The sequence below is a fragment of the Austrofundulus limnaeus genome, unplaced genomic scaffold (assembly GCF_001266775.1).
Source record: "Austrofundulus limnaeus strain Quisiro unplaced genomic scaffold, Austrofundulus_limnaeus-1.0 Scaffold593, whole genome shotgun sequence".
NCBI lineage: Eukaryota > Metazoa > Chordata > Actinopteri > Cyprinodontiformes > Rivulidae > Austrofundulus > Austrofundulus limnaeus.
This window is the reverse complement of record NW_013952995.1, coordinates 169,759-187,511: the sequence shown is the minus strand read 5'-3', so window position 1 is coordinate 187,511 and position 17,753 is coordinate 169,759. Positions and strand designations below refer to the sequence as shown.

The window sequence follows — 17,753 nt, the reverse complement described above, 5'->3', positions numbered from 1 at the left end:
AGAGCTCCTCGAAAACTTTTGGTCAAGATAATTAGGTTGCCATCTATTGGAGTGCAGCTGCAAAAACAAGCAAACTTCAAAATGCTCAGCCACCCTCCTCATTTAATCTATATTATAATCTATAAAAGTAAGGAAATGTATGTTTTTTGGTAACAATGCTTCTTGGCAATAAATCTTATAACAGGCATCTGATTGGCAGGACCTGGGTGCACCAAAAGCTCAAAAATTGTCAATAACAACAGCAAAATAAGCTGTTTGACAAAGATGATTTGGCTTTATTTTATGTATGCAACCCACATACTCAGCTCTACTGCTCATCCTGCAAATGCATGTTCCTTACAAATGTGGCACCATTTAAACAGGCTTTCCAACAGTATAAGATTTATTGCCAAGATGCATTTTTACAACAAAACAAACAAATTTTCCCTTATTTTTGTACTAAGTTTATTAGTAAAAGTAAAAAGAAGTGTGTTTGGGAATACCTGAATCTCTCGCAGAATATTAATATTTTCTTTGTAAGTGTTTGTGTAACATCCTTATGTTCACCTATATGGAGCTAAAGAAGAACAAGTATATCTACAGGTTTGGGTGCCTTTTATTAAACATCCCCCCCCCCCCCCCCCATGCATCTAAACATAACTCTGCTAGTGTGAGTCATAAATACTCTCAATGAAAGAGTTGTTTTAATAATGTGCATGACTGTGGATTTAACATCCAAATTTCATCTACTACATTTCATTCAACCATTTATTCTCAAACCAGTGTATCAAAAGTTATTCTGTGTTTTTATGTCTAACTTAGGAGCAGTATTTTGTAATACCAACAGCACAAACTGAAGTTTGATGATCTCTGTGCAAAAGCCTTTCAAGAACAACACAAGTACCCAAAACCCGAATGTATCTAAAATACATTTTAATCTTGCTGAAATTGTTTTTTTCTTCACAATATTGTTTACAATATTAATGCATTTTCATTCTCTTCTTCCTCGCTTGGGAACCTGGAAACAGAGCTCTACAATCATGTTCGTGTAAATTGTTCTACATCAAGGCACAAAGACAACAGCCGTTGTGTGTGTGTATGGGGGTAGGGTAGGGGGGTGGCCTTGGGGAGGCGGATCTTTAATGGCGTCCCTCTGGAGCATGGAAAAGCAGGCGACCCTCTGGAAGAAGGTGAACAACGGGAGGTGTTGGAGTGAGATGTGGAGGGGGTGGAAAATGTGCTCTGACAAGATGACAGATTGAAAATAAGAAAAATGATAACCACTGCTGTTTTCATTTTATTTTACAATAAGTTTTATGTATAAAAGGAAATCATTGGGATGTTTTTTTTTCCCTTATTTCTTAAGGAGTTCATTTGTTCATGTACATAAAGTAAAGTGCTTTTTTTTCCTCTTTTTTTCTCTCTAAGTTGCCAAAAGCAAAACGTTTCACTAACAGGATGAAAATGGGGATAAAACAATGTTTTGTTTTTCTGTAGCGATGAGAAAGATTGGATAAAGGGCCAGTTCAGTATTTTCTGTTTAATCGTGTTTCTATAGATTTTTGTTCACAGGGTTTTTTTTTTTGTTTGTTTGTTTGTTTTGTTTTTATTTATTTTTCTGATGATTTCTTTTCAAGTCGTCAACCTGAAAGACAAAAAGGAGAGAGGAAAAAAGAGGAGATGAATACGATTTATGTGATAAGTTATATATNTATATATATATACTGTATCGAGTCGTCTGTAATTACCATTTCCCTGAAGGTGTTGGAGCGCTCACATCTGAATGCTTCTCCTTCGCCTGCCGAAGGCTTTGGCGCCGACGTTGGTGGGGACGAAGTTGCTGTTGCCCATTCCTCCTGATCGGCTGAGGAAGTCCGCCAGGCGGTGGGTCACGCAGGTCGCTGTGTTGCAGGCTCGTTTCTGTGCTGTAACGCTGCTTCAGGAGAGCAAACGGGGGTTAACGCCAGGATCTGATGTGGCGTTCATCCAATTATTCTCAAAACACAGACGACACCACAGCACAGGGACATCCGCCACATGTAACACCGATTGTCTTACCTGCGGATTTGGTGAGAACTTCTCGGATCATTTTAGGGACTTTTTTTTTTTCTTGTACTAACTTTTAGCGCTCATAAAAATAAAAAATGAGCTACAGCGTCCTGGTAGAAAAATACGTTTATTGAACAACAAACATGGTGTCGCATGAGTGGATCGTTTATTGATGATTAGATTAGGTGATCTTTCTCAACTCGTAGCTTTCAAAGCGTCTTCAATGTCATTAAAGTCCACGTACACAAAGACAGATGTCTGAAGTGGTCCCTAAATTACACTGGAGTAAATAAAGTCTGATTGTCTGAGTTAAAAAGAGGGAGAAACATTCTCTGCCAAAGAAAAAAAAAGGGCGGGAAAAGAGTAAAAGAAACGAAACATCACTTCCCTCTCATGTCAATCAAGCAGGTAAAGTCAGCATGCACTTGCAAATATGGAAAATGTTGGGAGGGAAAAGGGACGAGGATGGGGAGGGAGAAGGAAGGAGATTGGGGAACGAAGGAAGAGATGGAAAAAACAGGGTTAGATGCTGTCAAACGTCTCGCCATAGCTTGCATAGCTGTCGCTCTCGGGAGCGCTGCGTTTCTTGCCGGGCGTTCCTGCTCCCACGTTCGTGCGAGGGAATGTCTGCAACTTGTGCAGCTCCTGAGACAGTTTGCCCAGCACACAAGTGCTGAGGTTGGAACAGCGCTTGGCTAGGGGCCTGTCCATGCTGTTGGGGAGGGGACACACACACACACAAAAAAAGACATGCAGAGAACAGGCTCATAGATGTGGGCAAAAACCAAAACCATGCAGGTAGAACATTCTTCCTCTTTCTGTCTCGTCCTTCGCTTCGCTTATCCACACTGATTCTCTCATGCGTTTCTACATCTCATGCCATCACCGCTGTATGAAAGAGAAAATTTAAAAAAAAAAATCCCAAACCCTCACAGGATCATGCTTTTTACTTTTTTTTTAAAGAATCAGAACCTGTCACTCCATCATGCGCTACAAGAAACCCCACCCCAGAGAGTCCTGCGTCTTCTACACCCACAGTTGCTTCTTAAAGCATGCAGCTTCCTTTAACTGACATCATGCACACTTTTTTTTTTGTTTGTTTTTTCAGTCCAATTAGTGTGTTCACATGCCTGGCAGGCAGTAATAATCTGTTCACAAGAAGTCAAACTCATCCATGCAGGAGCAGGGTCATGACAGAGAATATAGATTTGTTGTTTTTTTAGTTTGAGCTATTTTTTTTCCAGAAAAAAATTGGTCTCATTTTTTTTTGTCTTAGGAAGTACATACCTTTCTAAGGTATTGACGTATCATAGAAGTGTAGCTGCATCCACAGTCAGTAAAGTGAAACCAAAACACGATGAGGCCTCTAACATTGCAGACAAGTTTTGAACGGCTTTCCCTGTCTGTCTTTCTCAACTACCTTTTATATTTATGCATATATGTTTAAATACATTTTCCTCTGAAGTACCAAAAAAAAAAGAGTAGAACAGTCCATAAAAGTTAAATGTACCTGTTTCCTTCAGTCGCCTGCTGCTCCAGCTCCTCTGTTGTCATCTGAACAAACTCCTTGACGATGGCGTTTAGTAGCCTTCGCGCCTCGTAGTCCGTGAGCGTGACTCGGTCTGACATCGACTCTAAACCTGGTCTGTGGGGGGAGAGACACGTCGGGGGGAGGAGGGTCAGGGGTGAACAGAGGGTTTCAGGTCAGTGTTAATGTTACAAAAAATAAAATAAAGTCAAACTGGGATACGTGTGGGGGGGGTGGGATGGGGTAAGGGTGCTGGTGGCGAAGGAGGACGGCTGGAAAAGACAGGGGGGGGAAGGGGTTCAGACGTCACCACCCTCTGAAAGGGATGACGTCTGAGTTGGAGGGCCGGCAGCCAACATGGGGGAAACAATCAGCGGAAAGTGCCCCCATTTGATAAAAAAAAGGGGAGGGGCAGTGAGGCTGATGTCCAAGCAGCTTTATATTTATTACAAAATCAATCGATTCATGAGAACAGTCCGGGGAGTGGCTGGAAAGGGACTTCATATAGATATATATGTCTCCATCATCTCCCTCTGAAGCACATTACTTTTTCTTGTTGTTGTTCTGTTCTACCAGTGTGATTCTTAAGTTAAACTTGGTAGTTTCATTTATCTGCTATAACGTGTTAGTTTATGGGGGGACAAAAAAAATTTTAAAGTTTGTTCACCTGAAAGAAAACGTCCTGAAAAAGTCTTGTTTTAACAAACTAACATCGCAGAAGAAAAAGTTAAAACGCTGAGACCTCAGTGTGTTTTCAACCAAACGTTTACCAGATCGGCTCAAATTTACAACCTGAAAGTCAGAAAATTAAAATGTACAACACGTAAATCATTTGTGACGTTTTGCACCGATGCATCCTGAAAACTTTGTCGCAACAAACCAGTTGCTTCTGATCCCCGCGCTTCTTATGGTTGCATTTCTGCGCATCTAGTGCTGGTGTTAAACTGGCAAGAGTCTCAAGAGTGACCAGTAAATGTTGAGTGTCTCACCTGGCGGGGGCGGCTTGTGAGCAGTACATCTGGCAAATGACCAGGGCATAGGCAACAAGGAAAGCAGAGATCTTCAACATAACCATGGTCCCCTAAGTAAAAAAAAAAAAAAAGACAATCAGCTTGTTGTCCACAAAATGTACCTAGATCTACTTGATGCTCCTCAATTCTTGTCTCTTTCTGCAGGGAAGAAGTTGGTACATCAAAAAGGTGAGCTCAGTTTTACCCCCACACCTCGGTCTCCTGCTGAACGTCCTCACGCACACACACGCACCCTCAATCTTTCTGCTCCTCTTCATCAAAAACGCGCTGTTCCAACATATCCAGCTGTGAGCACAGGACATGTAGTTCTCTCATGTCATACGCAGCAGGTGTGGCGTGCCTCCAGGTAGCAGTGTGTGTGTGTGTGTGTGTGTTTGAGTGAGAAAGAGAAAGGGGACGTAAGGGTCCTATGTGCAATGGAGGCAACGCTTGCTGGAAGAGGAGGGGTGGAAAGCAAGGTGTGTGTGGTGTGGGGGTGGGGGTGGTGAGGGATACTCCAAAGCTTGCCAACTCCCTAAGGGACCAGTGCATTAGTGTAATGAGCTGCCAGCACTGTTTTACCCAAACACACACACACACTCACTAAGTTGAGCCCAGTTTTCTCTGTATTATATCAGTCCTTTAGCCTTTTTTTTTTAGTTGAAAGCCTCTCTTCTTGTCTTTCCTAGCTTTTCTTTGTTGGCACTAAAGCAGAAGAATGAACCATTTTAGCATGGATGCTCCACTCTGTCTCCAACAACATCCCATCACAGCATCTCTGCTTTGCATGCATAAAAGTGGAAATGCATTCATTATAAAAGGTTGTTATAAAAAAAGAGACATTGTTCTCAACTGACTATCCTGGTTAAAATATTTTTTTCCTGTTTGTTGCCTTGAAACAACAGTAAGAGTCAACACTTACCTTCAGTGATGATCAGCCAGCAAGGGAAAAAAATTGTAAATAAATATAAATCTCTATGAATGCCTGTGCAAATCACAATAAGTTGGCTTTCTCTGAACTTGCAGAACAACTCTTGACTGTTGCATGCAACGCCAACCACCAGCCTATATATCCCACCACTTGGATTTGTGCATTGACTGTGTAGGTGTTTAATTATCCGCCACCGGCCAATCCGGTGGCGCTGATGCTACGACGAGCCAATGGGACGCCTCCGCTTCAGTCTTGGCTCACCAGAAAGGCATATGACTTTGGTGCTGACGTCATTGCTCAGTCACTAAGTGCCCCATTCACAAAATCCACCAGCCATTTGGACTGTTTGCTGTCCCATTTTGCATTGATGTCATTAATTAAATAGGAGGTAAAGCGACCCTGGTGTCTGTAGAGAAACGCCAGCAGAAAGAAAAAAAAACTTTTTTAAAAAGTTTCCAAAAATGCTACATTTGAACCTGTAATGCAAATCAATAAGGACACCCCAACCCCACCCCTGGACCAGCACCACCACTCTCCTGAGTAAGCACTTGCAGGCGGGGCCATCTGCTGGGAACGGATGTATACTACACAGTGACGCATTTCTGAACTCTTCATTCATAACGATGTTTGAAGAATACCAACTTTACCCATTACCTTCACTTTGTTTTGTCTTATTATGGACGACACTCAATCAACCAATCATCTTTTTTATTATTAATTTAACTTGCAGCAACAGATATTTGAAATTTGAAGCACTAGTCATGCAAAAAACTTTCAATTAAATTATTTGAAATCAATCAAATATATATGCATCCTACAACGTTTTCCCCTCTCGTTGCAGGGACTGCACACGCTTCATTTGCAGTCAAGCGGAAGCAAAGTTTGACAACCTGTCTTGTCTCTGGAGTGAAACCTGGAACCATATTAGCACTAAAGTGATACCACAGACTGCCCAGTAATGATCAGTGCTGCCCGGGCCTCCTCCCACGCACCGAGCAAACGGCCAATCGATGAAAACGTGCGACAAGAGTCGTTTCTCAAAAGCAATTACACAAGTGTTTGTCATACACAATTGTCTCATTGCCCTGCCTTTTCATTAGTGTGCAGGTCTGTGTGTGTGGGGGGGTGGGTGTGGGTATACCTGAAACATTTCTCACAGGCAAGCATGCTTGAAATATGTGTACATCTTTCTGTGTGTACTCATTGTTGCTGCACGGTGGATAAATTGAATGAACAATCCAGTAGGCGTGTGCGCATGAGGCTATATGTCAGAGTAAATGAAAGGGGAGGGGCTGCTTCTCTACATCTGCGTCATAGAGGAACCCCATTAGAGAGGATGAGCCTTTTAGTGCTATTGAGCCACATGGTTCAGCCTTGTCAGCCACTAAATCACTGCTGAACAGACAGCTGCCAGGACTCCTGCAGCCACATCTCTGCGCTCGCTTTGCCATCTGCATATCTGGAGCCCTGGAAAACTTACAGTGAACACTTATCCCCCCCCCCCCCCAAGAGTGTAAACAGTTCTGTTTTTTTTTCTTTTCTTTTTTTTCTTTTTCTTTTTTGGTAAAATTGTGAAACTTAGAGGAGGTGGTTAAAGAATTCAATCAAGGATTTAACTATTTATCAAAATTTTCTTTTAAATTCTTCTTTTGCTCATGAAGGTAGTGCTGACGTACGTTTGAACCCAAAGTCTTTAATGTGTGTCAGGTGTAAGTTGTGTTTGCTTTGGTAGATAAAACCAGTCCATAAGTCCAAATGGAGATGGATCATATCAGGTCTGTTCAGGTAAAAATAAATAAAAGAGTGAACTGTACAATAATCAGGAGGAGGAGTGTTGTTGAGAGTACAAACTGATCATTACTCAACAGTTAGTCACTATCATGAAAAGAACTTTTGTGTTTTTTGTCGACATGTTTTGTTGTAGAACAGAAGAGGTCTCACCACAGGTTCATGTGAGCCAAGCCAACTATTCCCACTAAAGCTTAATGTAGCCGTGTATTATTCTATTACACGGGTCTGCAACCTGCGGCTCTGGGGCCACATGTGGCTCTTTGGTCCCTCTGCAGTGGCTCTTTGAAAATGTGACCAACAGTTTTTATACTCACAACAGAAATCAATGTGTATGCAAATATGTGATCAATACTAATACAAAAGATAAAACATGTTAACTCATGCTAGCCTGGTGTTTACTTAAATAATCAAACCTCTTTCTATGATTTTTCTCTCAAATCCATCAGAATTACCTTTAAAGAATTTGAAAACTATAATAATAAGAATTTGAAAAAAATATGTACATGAATAGTTCAGTTGAACTAGTTTTTATGAAATTTGTTAAAAGCTATACAGTGTTTTTCTTGTTTACACAAACATAGTCTTTTCATTTGTCCTGATGTGCAAAAATAATAACAAATAATAAAATTCACAATAAATTTTTTTAGTTTTATAATGTCGCCTACACTGGCCATAAAGGTTCCTGAAAAGGCCTTGAAAAGGTCCACGAACCACCAGTTGATAATCACAGTTTTATCCTCTTGTGCGGCTCTGAACACGTTATTAGTGAGCCAAGTAGCAGAAACAGCTCTTTTCATCGTAAAGGTTGCAGAGCCCTGTTCTATTAGAACAGCATCAGTAAAGCTATCATTCAGATCTTTACAGGAGTTCTGTAAAAAGGTTATTATTAACCATTAATATGCGTGGGTGTTCCTTTCTCATACCTGTTGTTTCTTTTAGTTTAAGTTTGGCTTAAACAAAGGTTAAATGACATAATATTTTTGGGCAGCCACTCTCTTCTGAATGCAAATTCATTTAACCATCCATCTTTTAAAACACGACAGGTTGAGTTGTGAGTAAGTTATCCTGACACGATGCATGTTTGAGTGTTTTGCGTGTCTCGTACAACCACCGTATCTCTGTGTGCGCATGAGTGTGTCTGCTGTACATGCGTCGGTGCGTGAGCTCGCGTCTTTATAGTGTGGGTGCTCCTTTTGGTTCGTCTGCATCGGACTTCCACCCTGGGGAGCTGCGAGCACAAGCCTCTCGGCTCATGCAAAGTTTTCCCTCAATTCCGGGAAAAACTTCAGAGCGCTGAATCGATACGACAACCTTTAAAGCAGGGCTCTTCCACAGCTGAGATCAACACACATCCAGCCTAGTGAAAGTCATTACTGTGGACACTACTTCCTGTTGCAGCCATGGTATTATTGGATGTGGACAAAAATGTGCCATATGTCATGTTCATGGCTCACCTATATTGGTCTATCAAGGATTTCATGTGGAAATGTAAGAAAAATAGTTCAACCAGCAGATATGACGCCAGCACACACAAGCCCTGTTATTGCTGAAAACAAAAGAGGCTGAGCTCATTAAGTATACTTACAAGTACTGTATGGATCATTTTAGCAGATCTCCTGTTTGATCTGAAGACTAGTCAAAAACACTAACTAATCCATTTACATGTTAAAAATACATATCTAAATACTTTTCTAAATTAAAAAGGCATTCTTAGTAAATTTAAAGCTGCTGTAACGAGAAGATGTAAAAAGGGGGAAGTTGACTTTGCTACTGCTTTAAGCGCTCATTAAAATGAGACACCAGATTTAATTTCTCAATCAACAACAGTTAGATTAGATATTAAAATTGATTTCTTATTATTTAATAAGATTTTTTTTACCATAACCTGGAGATCCACTATTATAAGAGATGCTATTGAAATATACCAACATTGCCTTTTAAGGTATGATTAACAAAGATTTAAATGAAAGAAATAATGAACAATAAAATCAACATAAAAACACAACTATAATGCAAAGTATTTGGAACTAATATTCTAACTTTTAGTATTTATAATGTTCAAAATCATCAAACTGTGATTGTTATGAAAAGTTCTGTGTTCAACAGGTGTTCTCTAAGACTGACGGTGGGTTCGTCAACACGAAGGTTAGAGAAACATCCTTTGAACCCACTGCACCACTGCCACGTGGCTAGATCTGTACCAAGAGGTTTCTTTTAGTTCTGGGCATAATGGAATCTAATTTCAAAAATTTCCAGCGTCATTAATGGTGATGATTAATGTGGCAGCTCCTAAATTTTGGAACAAAATCCTCCTTTGGACATCAGGCAGGTGTCATTCCTGTCTGTTTTCAAATCTCTTCTTAAAACTCATTTCTTCTCTCTGGCCTTTGAACACAATTTGTAGTGTTTATTTTATGTTTTTACTGATTTTATGAATGTATGCATGTTTTATTATGTGTACAGCACTTTGGTTCCGTGGGTGTTTAAAGTGCTCTATAAATAAAAATGGCATAGTATGGTATGATGCTACAGGGGCATTGGTTACTACACCATCTCTGATGAGTTGGTGGTTCAGGAAGTTGACTGCATGTTGTGGCTCCACATTGATCTTCTGGCTACAAGGTGGTTTGAAAAGTGTAAAACAGGGCCAAAACAAAACAAATTTTGGAAGCTGTTTTGTCAGGACAGATGTGATATTTGGTAACAACAATATGACTAATATTTTAATCTGATGTTTTTGTAAATTTTCATTATTTAATGAAAACAAAATGAATTTGTTATACTGAAAACTGTCATTGTAAACCTACATTATCTATTTAACATTCAATGTCTTTGTTTATATTTAGAGTAGCTTCTTTAGTATGAATTTTTGAATTTACAGGTTGCAGTTGAATGCATTAAGTCATGATGCCCACTATATGTGATGTCATAAAAGGTTGTGTAGAAATGCAACAATTTTTAAGTAATCTGAAATGCAGATTGCATAACTTTATATTTTATCTAAGCTGAAGTTCTGGTTCTTTTCAGAGTTGCTTATTGTAAATTACTGACCTGAATATACTCTCCCTTTTTTGGTTTGACTCCATGATACACAAAGCATCTAAATACAATACTGTGTTTTTGAAAACACCAAATAATGAATGATGTCATGTTCACTTAAGGAAAAAACTCAGTGAACAATAGTATATCTATTATTAGCTGACCACTGTGAGCTGTTTGTTTAAGGTTTGGCTCTCTGCTGACAGGTGTTGTTAGCACGCTTTCCACCTACACAAAACCATTAGACTGAACTTGGCTTGATATTGGATCTTCAGTAGATATTTGTTTTTTGCTTTCAATGAACTTGTAAATAAAGTGATTAAAATCAGATTAATGAGGCCATTTGGTATGTTTAGAAAAGGAAAAACTATTTACAATCAGTGGTTTCATTACTCAAAGTGACACAAATAAATTGTTGTTTTTGATAAAAGTTGGTTGAGGCTAGCACAACACTTAACAGCTGGTCAGTCGCTGTGTTACAGTACACAAAACAATAATCAGGTAGAAGAAGTGGTTTATATGGAGCCCTCCAAGGGTCAGTGGGAGAACAAAAAACAGCCACTGGAAATCCGTGCACACAGATTACTAAACCATGCACACAGATTACTAATCCGTGCACACAGATTACTAAACCATGCACACAGATTACTAAACCGTGCACACGGATTACTAAACCATGCGCACAGATTACTAAACCGTGCACACGGATTACTAAACCGTGCACACGGATTACTAAACCGTGCACACGGATTACTAAACCGTGCACACGGATTACTAAACCGTGGACACGGATTACTAAACCGTGCACACGGATTACTAAACCGTGCACATAGATTACTAAACCGTGCACACGGATTACTAAACTGGGCACACGGATTACTAAACCGTACACACGGATTACTAAACCGTGGACACGGATTACTAAACCGTGCACACGGATTACTAAACTGTGCACACAGATTACTAAACTGCACTGAAAAAAATAACGTAAGATTTACTTGAAAAAATCCTCGTAACAATTTCCCTAACATTTGTTAAGTAAATTTAAATGCTACAAATTCATGTAATATTTACTCTGTCATGATCTACATTTTTCTGCTCCGCTGTGTTTTCCTCTCCCTGCTGTTTTACCTCCAGTCCCGCATGCACACACCTGATACCTCTCGTGTCTCCCCAGGTGTTTCTTGTTAACTCTTGATTTGTTTGCTTTATATTCTGAGTCTTGTCATTTGTGTTTATCAGTTCGTGTTCCCCCAGCCTGCGTGGTTCCCCTGAGAAATCATGTAATTGGAGCTGCTTCATCAGCCTTTGTTACTTTAATAAACCTTTTTTTGTTGCACTTTGATTTTTGCCTGTGCCCTGGGTTTGTCCTGCACCAATCCTTACATACTCATCATTATCTAGTAAAAGTAATTAAGAATATACTTCAAGATTTGTGAATAAATCAGGTAAATTTTACTTAATTTGCTCAATTACAGTAAATATCACCTACATTATGCCATCAAACTATTGTACATCAACAAATGTATTCAAGCAAAAGAAACCAGACAACTTATGTTTTATTTTGACCATGTCTTGTCCTCCCCTTGAAAAGTGAAGTAAGGGAATGAGGAGCAGCAGCCTTTGTGTGTGCATGCACCCTCAGTTTTAGCCCAGAAGAGTAGAAGTTACTTTATTCATGTTTATGTGCTGTCCAGAAAAAGCACTTAAATATTACTGGTAAAATAATATTAGCATTTACCTTTTTTGTACAGTAATATTGATATATGATATAATGTGTATTGTTTATTTAGTAAATTCTAGTAGTTTAGAGATTTTGATATATTTTTTGTAAAAATTTAAAAGAATAATTAAATGTTACTACACCCAAAAGTTTGTTTTTTCAGTGTGTGCACATGGATTACTAAACTGTGAGCATGGATTACTAAACTATGCTCAGTTTCTGCAATCTGTGTGCGCAGATTGCTTAGATCTGTCAAGAGATTGGGCGCATGGTACGAAGCCTACATCTGCAAGGTAAATTCAGTGGATCTGTTGTCATATACAAACCTGTTTTTATGTTTACAGCAGCACACTTATTAGCCACAGAATTTCCCCGAAAGTTTAATATAAATCTAAGGTGGTTATTATTTATTTATTTTCATATTTTCCAAGCTGAAACTGCCTTTAGGAGACCCAGTACCAATACTGCCTGATAGAGGGACAAAAACTGTACAACATACTCAAAGTCCAACCTTTTCTGTGCTGTTTCTGTACTTTTACTTTAGTGAACAAAAAAAACGCTCCTTAAGCACTTTCTGAGCTGATGAACGACTTCAGTTCCCACAACCACCTGTGGTTACCGTCCAGCCTCTCCAGATCTCAGCAATTGGATTGCCAAAACCGAGCACACGGTTTAGTAATCCATGCGCACAGTTTAGTAATCTGTGAGCACGGATTTCCAGCAGCTGTTTTTTTTTTCACCCACTGACCCTTGGCGGGCTCCGTAGTTGTGCTCAACACTAACAAAAGATGGACCATTTAACCAGGTTATAAACAACAAGTGTCCTCTCCTCTCTGGATTTACACTGCCTCTGCTTTGCTCTGCTGGAACACAGACTCTGCAGTAAAAATGAACCCGTTTTAGTTGTAATGGAATACTTTAGATATCTCGGCCTGTACAACCTGTCCTCATTTTGATAACTGTTCGGAACTGCTTAATCTGTTAACGTCAGCATTTATCTGTGACCTATGTTATTTTGATAATCTCTTTCTGGTGCAGGAACTTTGTCATTGGTTTAGGTGTCACAGTTGTCGATCTGTGATTGGTTAAAATGTATTGTTACCGGATGCTATAACTGTGTTCTCTGCTCACTGATGAGCAGCCACAGCTTGACAGATTTTCCTGATCGAGTCTGCCTTTTTGTTTCCTCTCTGCCATTTCTTATCAAATCATTGTGACGGCCATTCACACAGACATTTTCTCTTATTCTACGTGTTTCTGTCTTTTAATAAATATTTCCACGACAATAGTCAATAAGAACATTTACATTAACTCCGCAGGGCAGTGGCGTGTTTGGTCTAAACCTAACCGCAGCTATCCAAGATTTCCTAAACATTTTAATGTTTGTCTACTTAGATGCAAAGTGCCTTAATACTAAAGCATTCGAATTTCAATAACTTATCACCCTGGTTCCAGAAATATGATGGGGTTTTTTCTTGCCAGATTTCCTTCTTAGATGACCCCAGATGTACAGAAAACATCTTGCCGTCTTCTTGAGCTATTGGGGAGCTCACCTGGGAAATTGAAGGAACCATCTATGAGGTGCAACATACTGAACCAGACCCAGGGTACCAGCCCACCTAACTGCCTTTTGGCCTGGTGGAGTTCAAACTCTGCAGTGACTCCCACTTACCATCCAGGAGCCAATATATTGCAGGATAGGATGTGAAAGGTATTTCTGGTGGCCAAACATAGAAAAAGAGATCAAAGAGCCTAAAAGAGAAAAAACTTCAATTAAGAAACAACATTTGCTGTTGTTTGTTTAATGCCATTGAAGCATTAACCAGCCATCTAGATTATCACATTCTCCACATCATCATTGTCCTCTGCCTGGTCCTTTTCAGCCATCAAGTATTCTGGGTTCTGGTTTAACATCCAAAAAATTATATTAAGAACAAAATATATAAGCAAGAACCCATCTAACTTGCTGTCAACGAAGCCTATTTTGTGCATTACAATTTTCTATATACAGAAGCAACAAAATCACAATGGTATAAGACTGCTGAAAGCATCACAGTATATTGATACAATCTATAGTCCTGCTCGCTGTTGGGCATTTTCCATTCAGTTAAGGCCCGGCCTATCCAGATAAATCCCTTCTTACGGAGAAAGGAAAACAAAAAAAAGCACTTAAGTCATTATCCATCTGTGGACTCATGTAATGGCTCTCAATCTTCAAATCTAATCAGTGGCTTGCCACCACAAAGAAGGCTCCCCTACCTGATTAAATGCAGGTTCAAGAGGAGGAAGTGGTATCACTTTGTGGTTTCGCATCAGGGCAGAACGGAGAGAGTGTTTAAACACCTGGAGCGGAGCGTTTATCTGGACTAGCAGGAACAGGTTCGTCAGACAGGTGCTGCCAGTAACATGTTTGTTAAACTTTTAAGTGGCTGAGGGAAAATCCACGCAACACTTTAGGGAGAAATCATCGTTTGAGGAAGGAGGTAAAATGTCACGGGTGTGAGGACCGGGAAGGTGGGTGGCTCTTGACTTCCAAGCGTTTGTTTGTCATCTGTAGACATTAAGCAGATTACATTAAGTTGGTGAAACTCTAAAGCATCAATCAGGGCTCTTCAGCATCGCAGCGTGTGAGAGATGTTGTGCCTCCCGGCTGTGACTGGCACGCTGTGTGAACCCCCGTCTGTATTTACTCCTCATACAATCGAGGCGCAAACAAGAAAAGAGACCTTTTAGCAATCAATAGCTAGGCACTTACAAATGCTGTTCACTTACATAGAAACAGAGTTTGTGCTTCTGAAAGTGCCTCTTGTAGTGCTTCATCATGATTAAACAAGAATGAATGAAGTGACCTGACGAGTAGATATACACTAGAATTAGATTTGAGCTGTGCACTGGTAATGCTTCCCAGCTAGACTCTATAAAACACAGTTAAGGTTTTTAGGAAACACCACAACTTAGTAGTTAGCGCTTCTATGTTCTTGTCATGCTTGCAAGGTTTCCTCTCACAGATCAAAAAACATGCACATTAGGTTGCCTTCCAGTCCAGGCCTCCCTTGCAAAAATATTTGAGATCTGATGCTCAATACACTCAGTATCAGTGAGTTCACAAATTGAAGTACTTGTACTCGTGCTCAGTCTGAGATAAACTGGTATCAGGACACCCCTGCTGTATATCATACATATTTACACAACAAACCGTGGCAAGACTTTAAAAGTTCCAACAGTGAATAAGTTTCAGAGCTGATGTTGTTGCATGACTGCTCAGATGCACTGTTTGCATACTGACTCAGGCTCTGTCCCATCTGGAGCTGGGCAGAAGCAAGCTGTTCCTCCCAAGTATCTTTAAGGAAACTTGGCTCTCATATTTGGAGTCATTTCAAATTCAATCACACTTGATCAACTTGGACCGCATCCGGTGGTATTTATAGAAAGTTAAATGATATGCGGTTATACAGCCTGGCCCGAACCCAAGAGCCTGCCATTATTTCTGCCTCTGCAGCAAGAGAGGAAAGCGGAAATTTCCTGGCTCCCAGGCTGGGTTAAAAAATTGCTCAGGGTACAGAAAACTGAAACTGAGAGAGATCTTTGAATGCCAAATACGCATTTATTGCCCGCCGCCGTGAAAGGCGGGAAATAATGCTAATGCTTGTGTGCATGCGTGTTTCTTTGTTTGTCAGCAAATTATATCACGAGCCAAAAGCAAGATTTGAATGAATAAGAGGAAGCATTAGACAGACTTTTTATGCTGTGCCCCCAAAAAAATAGTGGGTTGTATAATATTTGGATCACATTATACACGCATAAATATGGTATTTATCCTGTAATCACTAAAGCTGGGCAGTATGAACAAAATTTTATATCACAGCGTTTTAACAATTATCGGTGTCACAGTATTATTGGACGGTATTTTTTCCCCATCACAGCTCAGGCTAATGTTAAAATGTACAAACCCTGCTTATTGATCAGCAAACTGCTCTAAGCTAAAGTAACTCTCTTTCTGCAACACAGAAGCTATTTCTTGACTTTTTTCTTTTACTGTACCTCTGTTTGTGTCACGCTTTCCCACCTGTCTTTGCTTCCTTCTCTGGTTGTAGACATCAGTCGGGCATTCTGGACTTATGTCACGTCAGCGGTGAGGGGAGGAAGGTGCAGTCCTGAATGAGGAATTTACTTCACGTTTGAAGTCTATCTTTGCACGTCAATGAAGAAATGTATTCAGCAATGGCAATTTTTTTTGTTGTTTTGTCAGCCAATGTAAACAATGAAATCACCACCCACTACTAGGCTATTTAAACCAGTATAATAGTATTCAGAAAATTAATATCATAACAAATATTACCTAATTTCCCTCAGGGATCAATAAAGTAGTTTTGAATTGAATTGAATTGAATTGAATTGAATTGAATTGAATTGAAAAATGAAAAATGGTTTTCATACGAACTTGTATACCGCCCAGCTCTAACTATCACAGTTATTGTTTACATGCTCAGCTGTAAGCTACATCTGCTACATTGAGAGTCCCACTGGAGTATGAACACTGTAAGAAAAAGACATCTGAAATGACGTAATTACTGATCTGCTGTCCCATTTCTTGTGGAAGTATAAACCAGCCAATAGTTGTCAGAGTGTAAAATGACACTTAAAACCTCAAACAACTAAATGTATTAATCAAAATGGATATTTGAACATACATCAGCAATTTAAAAACTACACGAATCAACAAAAATTTACTCCTAAAAAATGTGTGTATGTGTGTATTTTCAGTTTTGGTCAGGAAATCGTCCTGTTAATTTACGTGAAGTGGTGGGACATAAAAATGTGCAGCCACTAGGGGGCGTTTATCCATTCTGTTTATATCTTTAGTTGTAATACATCTAAATGTGGTAGACCCTTTATTATTTTACTTTAATCTAACAACCATTTAGACAGTCAGCCTCATTGTTCAGGTTCCATTTATTCTGCTGTCCATATGCAGCATCTGATTTGAATGTTATCTGATACTTGGTTGGCTAACCAAATACTAGTGATGTATTTTGATGGTCATCTGTTTATCTGTTTTTCATGATTCCATTTTTTCCTCAGAATTGAGTGATTCCATTTTTTTCCCTATGGTTGGTCAATAAAAGTAACATTCACTGACTTCCACAATGTTTTCTCTTCATTCCTTTGAGTGTTCCTGAAAGATAACAAGTTGCACTTTATTGTATCATGTTTTTGATCTGAGTTTGTTTTACAGAATGAAATGTCTGAATTGAGTGCTCATCCAACACTGGTGATTCCATACTTTTTGCCAGGGGCTGTAATTATCTATGAGGTGAGGTCCGTCTTTATTCATGTGTGTAAACAATGACATGTTGAGTATATCAGACTATAATTTAAAAATACACAATAAGGAATTGATGGTTTTATGCATGGAGGAGAAGATGTCTAAGGCACATTGTCAGTGCATGTGAAACTATTAATCCTTTAGGCAATTGCCAGTGTGAGTTCTTGTTTCATTATCAAATAAGAATACCGCTATATTATCACTGCCACTTACATATGTGACCACCCCTTTTTAAATCTTGTAGTAGACTCAGCAAGCAGTTGATACTTTGAGTCCAAATAATCAGACCAAACAGGTCTGCCTTCAATTTTATTTTCCACTAGAAATTATTTCTTTCCCTGTATTTCTGCTCTCCAGCTTGGCTGCTTCATGTTCTA

At 39.5% G+C, this 17,753-nt stretch overlaps 1 protein-coding gene across 7 annotated transcripts; it reads right to left on the bottom strand.

The window, feature by feature from the left end:
* Positions 1-648: 648 nt before the first annotated feature.
* On the bottom strand, positions 649-11,462 carry LOC106531071 (calcitonin-1). 7 transcript variants are annotated; one of them, XM_014026837.1, is made up of 5 exons: positions 4,780-4,982; positions 4,546-4,637; positions 3,539-3,673; positions 1,728-1,915; positions 649-1,624 (listed from the first exon to the last, which is right to left on the bottom strand). In XM_014026837.1, the coding sequence occupies exons 2-4, from the start codon at positions 4,629-4,631 to the stop codon at positions 1,753-1,755; spliced, it is 384 nt and encodes a 127-aa protein (XP_013882291.1). In that variant the 5' UTR covers positions 4,632-4,637; positions 4,780-4,982; the 3' UTR covers positions 649-1,624; positions 1,728-1,752. The 7 variants fall into 7 exon arrangements, with proteins under 7 accessions (XP_013882291.1, XP_013882292.1, XP_013882293.1 ...); XM_014026838.1 differs by having other exon boundaries at positions 1,728-1,912; XM_014026839.1 differs by lacking the exons at positions 649-1,624; positions 1,728-1,915; positions 4,780-4,982 and adding exons at positions 2,137-2,740; positions 11,417-11,462.
* Between the last annotated feature and the right edge of the window lie 6,291 nt (positions 11,463-17,753).

Excerpts from the sequence above, each read along its gene's own strand:
- LOC106531071 (XM_014026839.1), bottom strand. The coding sequence starts at position 4,631 with ATGGTTATGTTGAAGATCTCTGCTTTCCTTGTTGCCTATGCCCTGGTC. Across the intron at positions 3,674-4,545 it reads TCACAAGCCGCCCCCGCCAG|ACCAGGTTTAGAGTCGATGT; the intron begins GTGAGACACTCA and ends CTCCCCCCACAG. Across the intron at positions 2,741-3,538 it reads CAGGCGACTGAAGGAAACAG|CATGGACAGGCCCCTAGCCA; the intron begins GTACATTTAACT and ends CCTCCCCAACAG.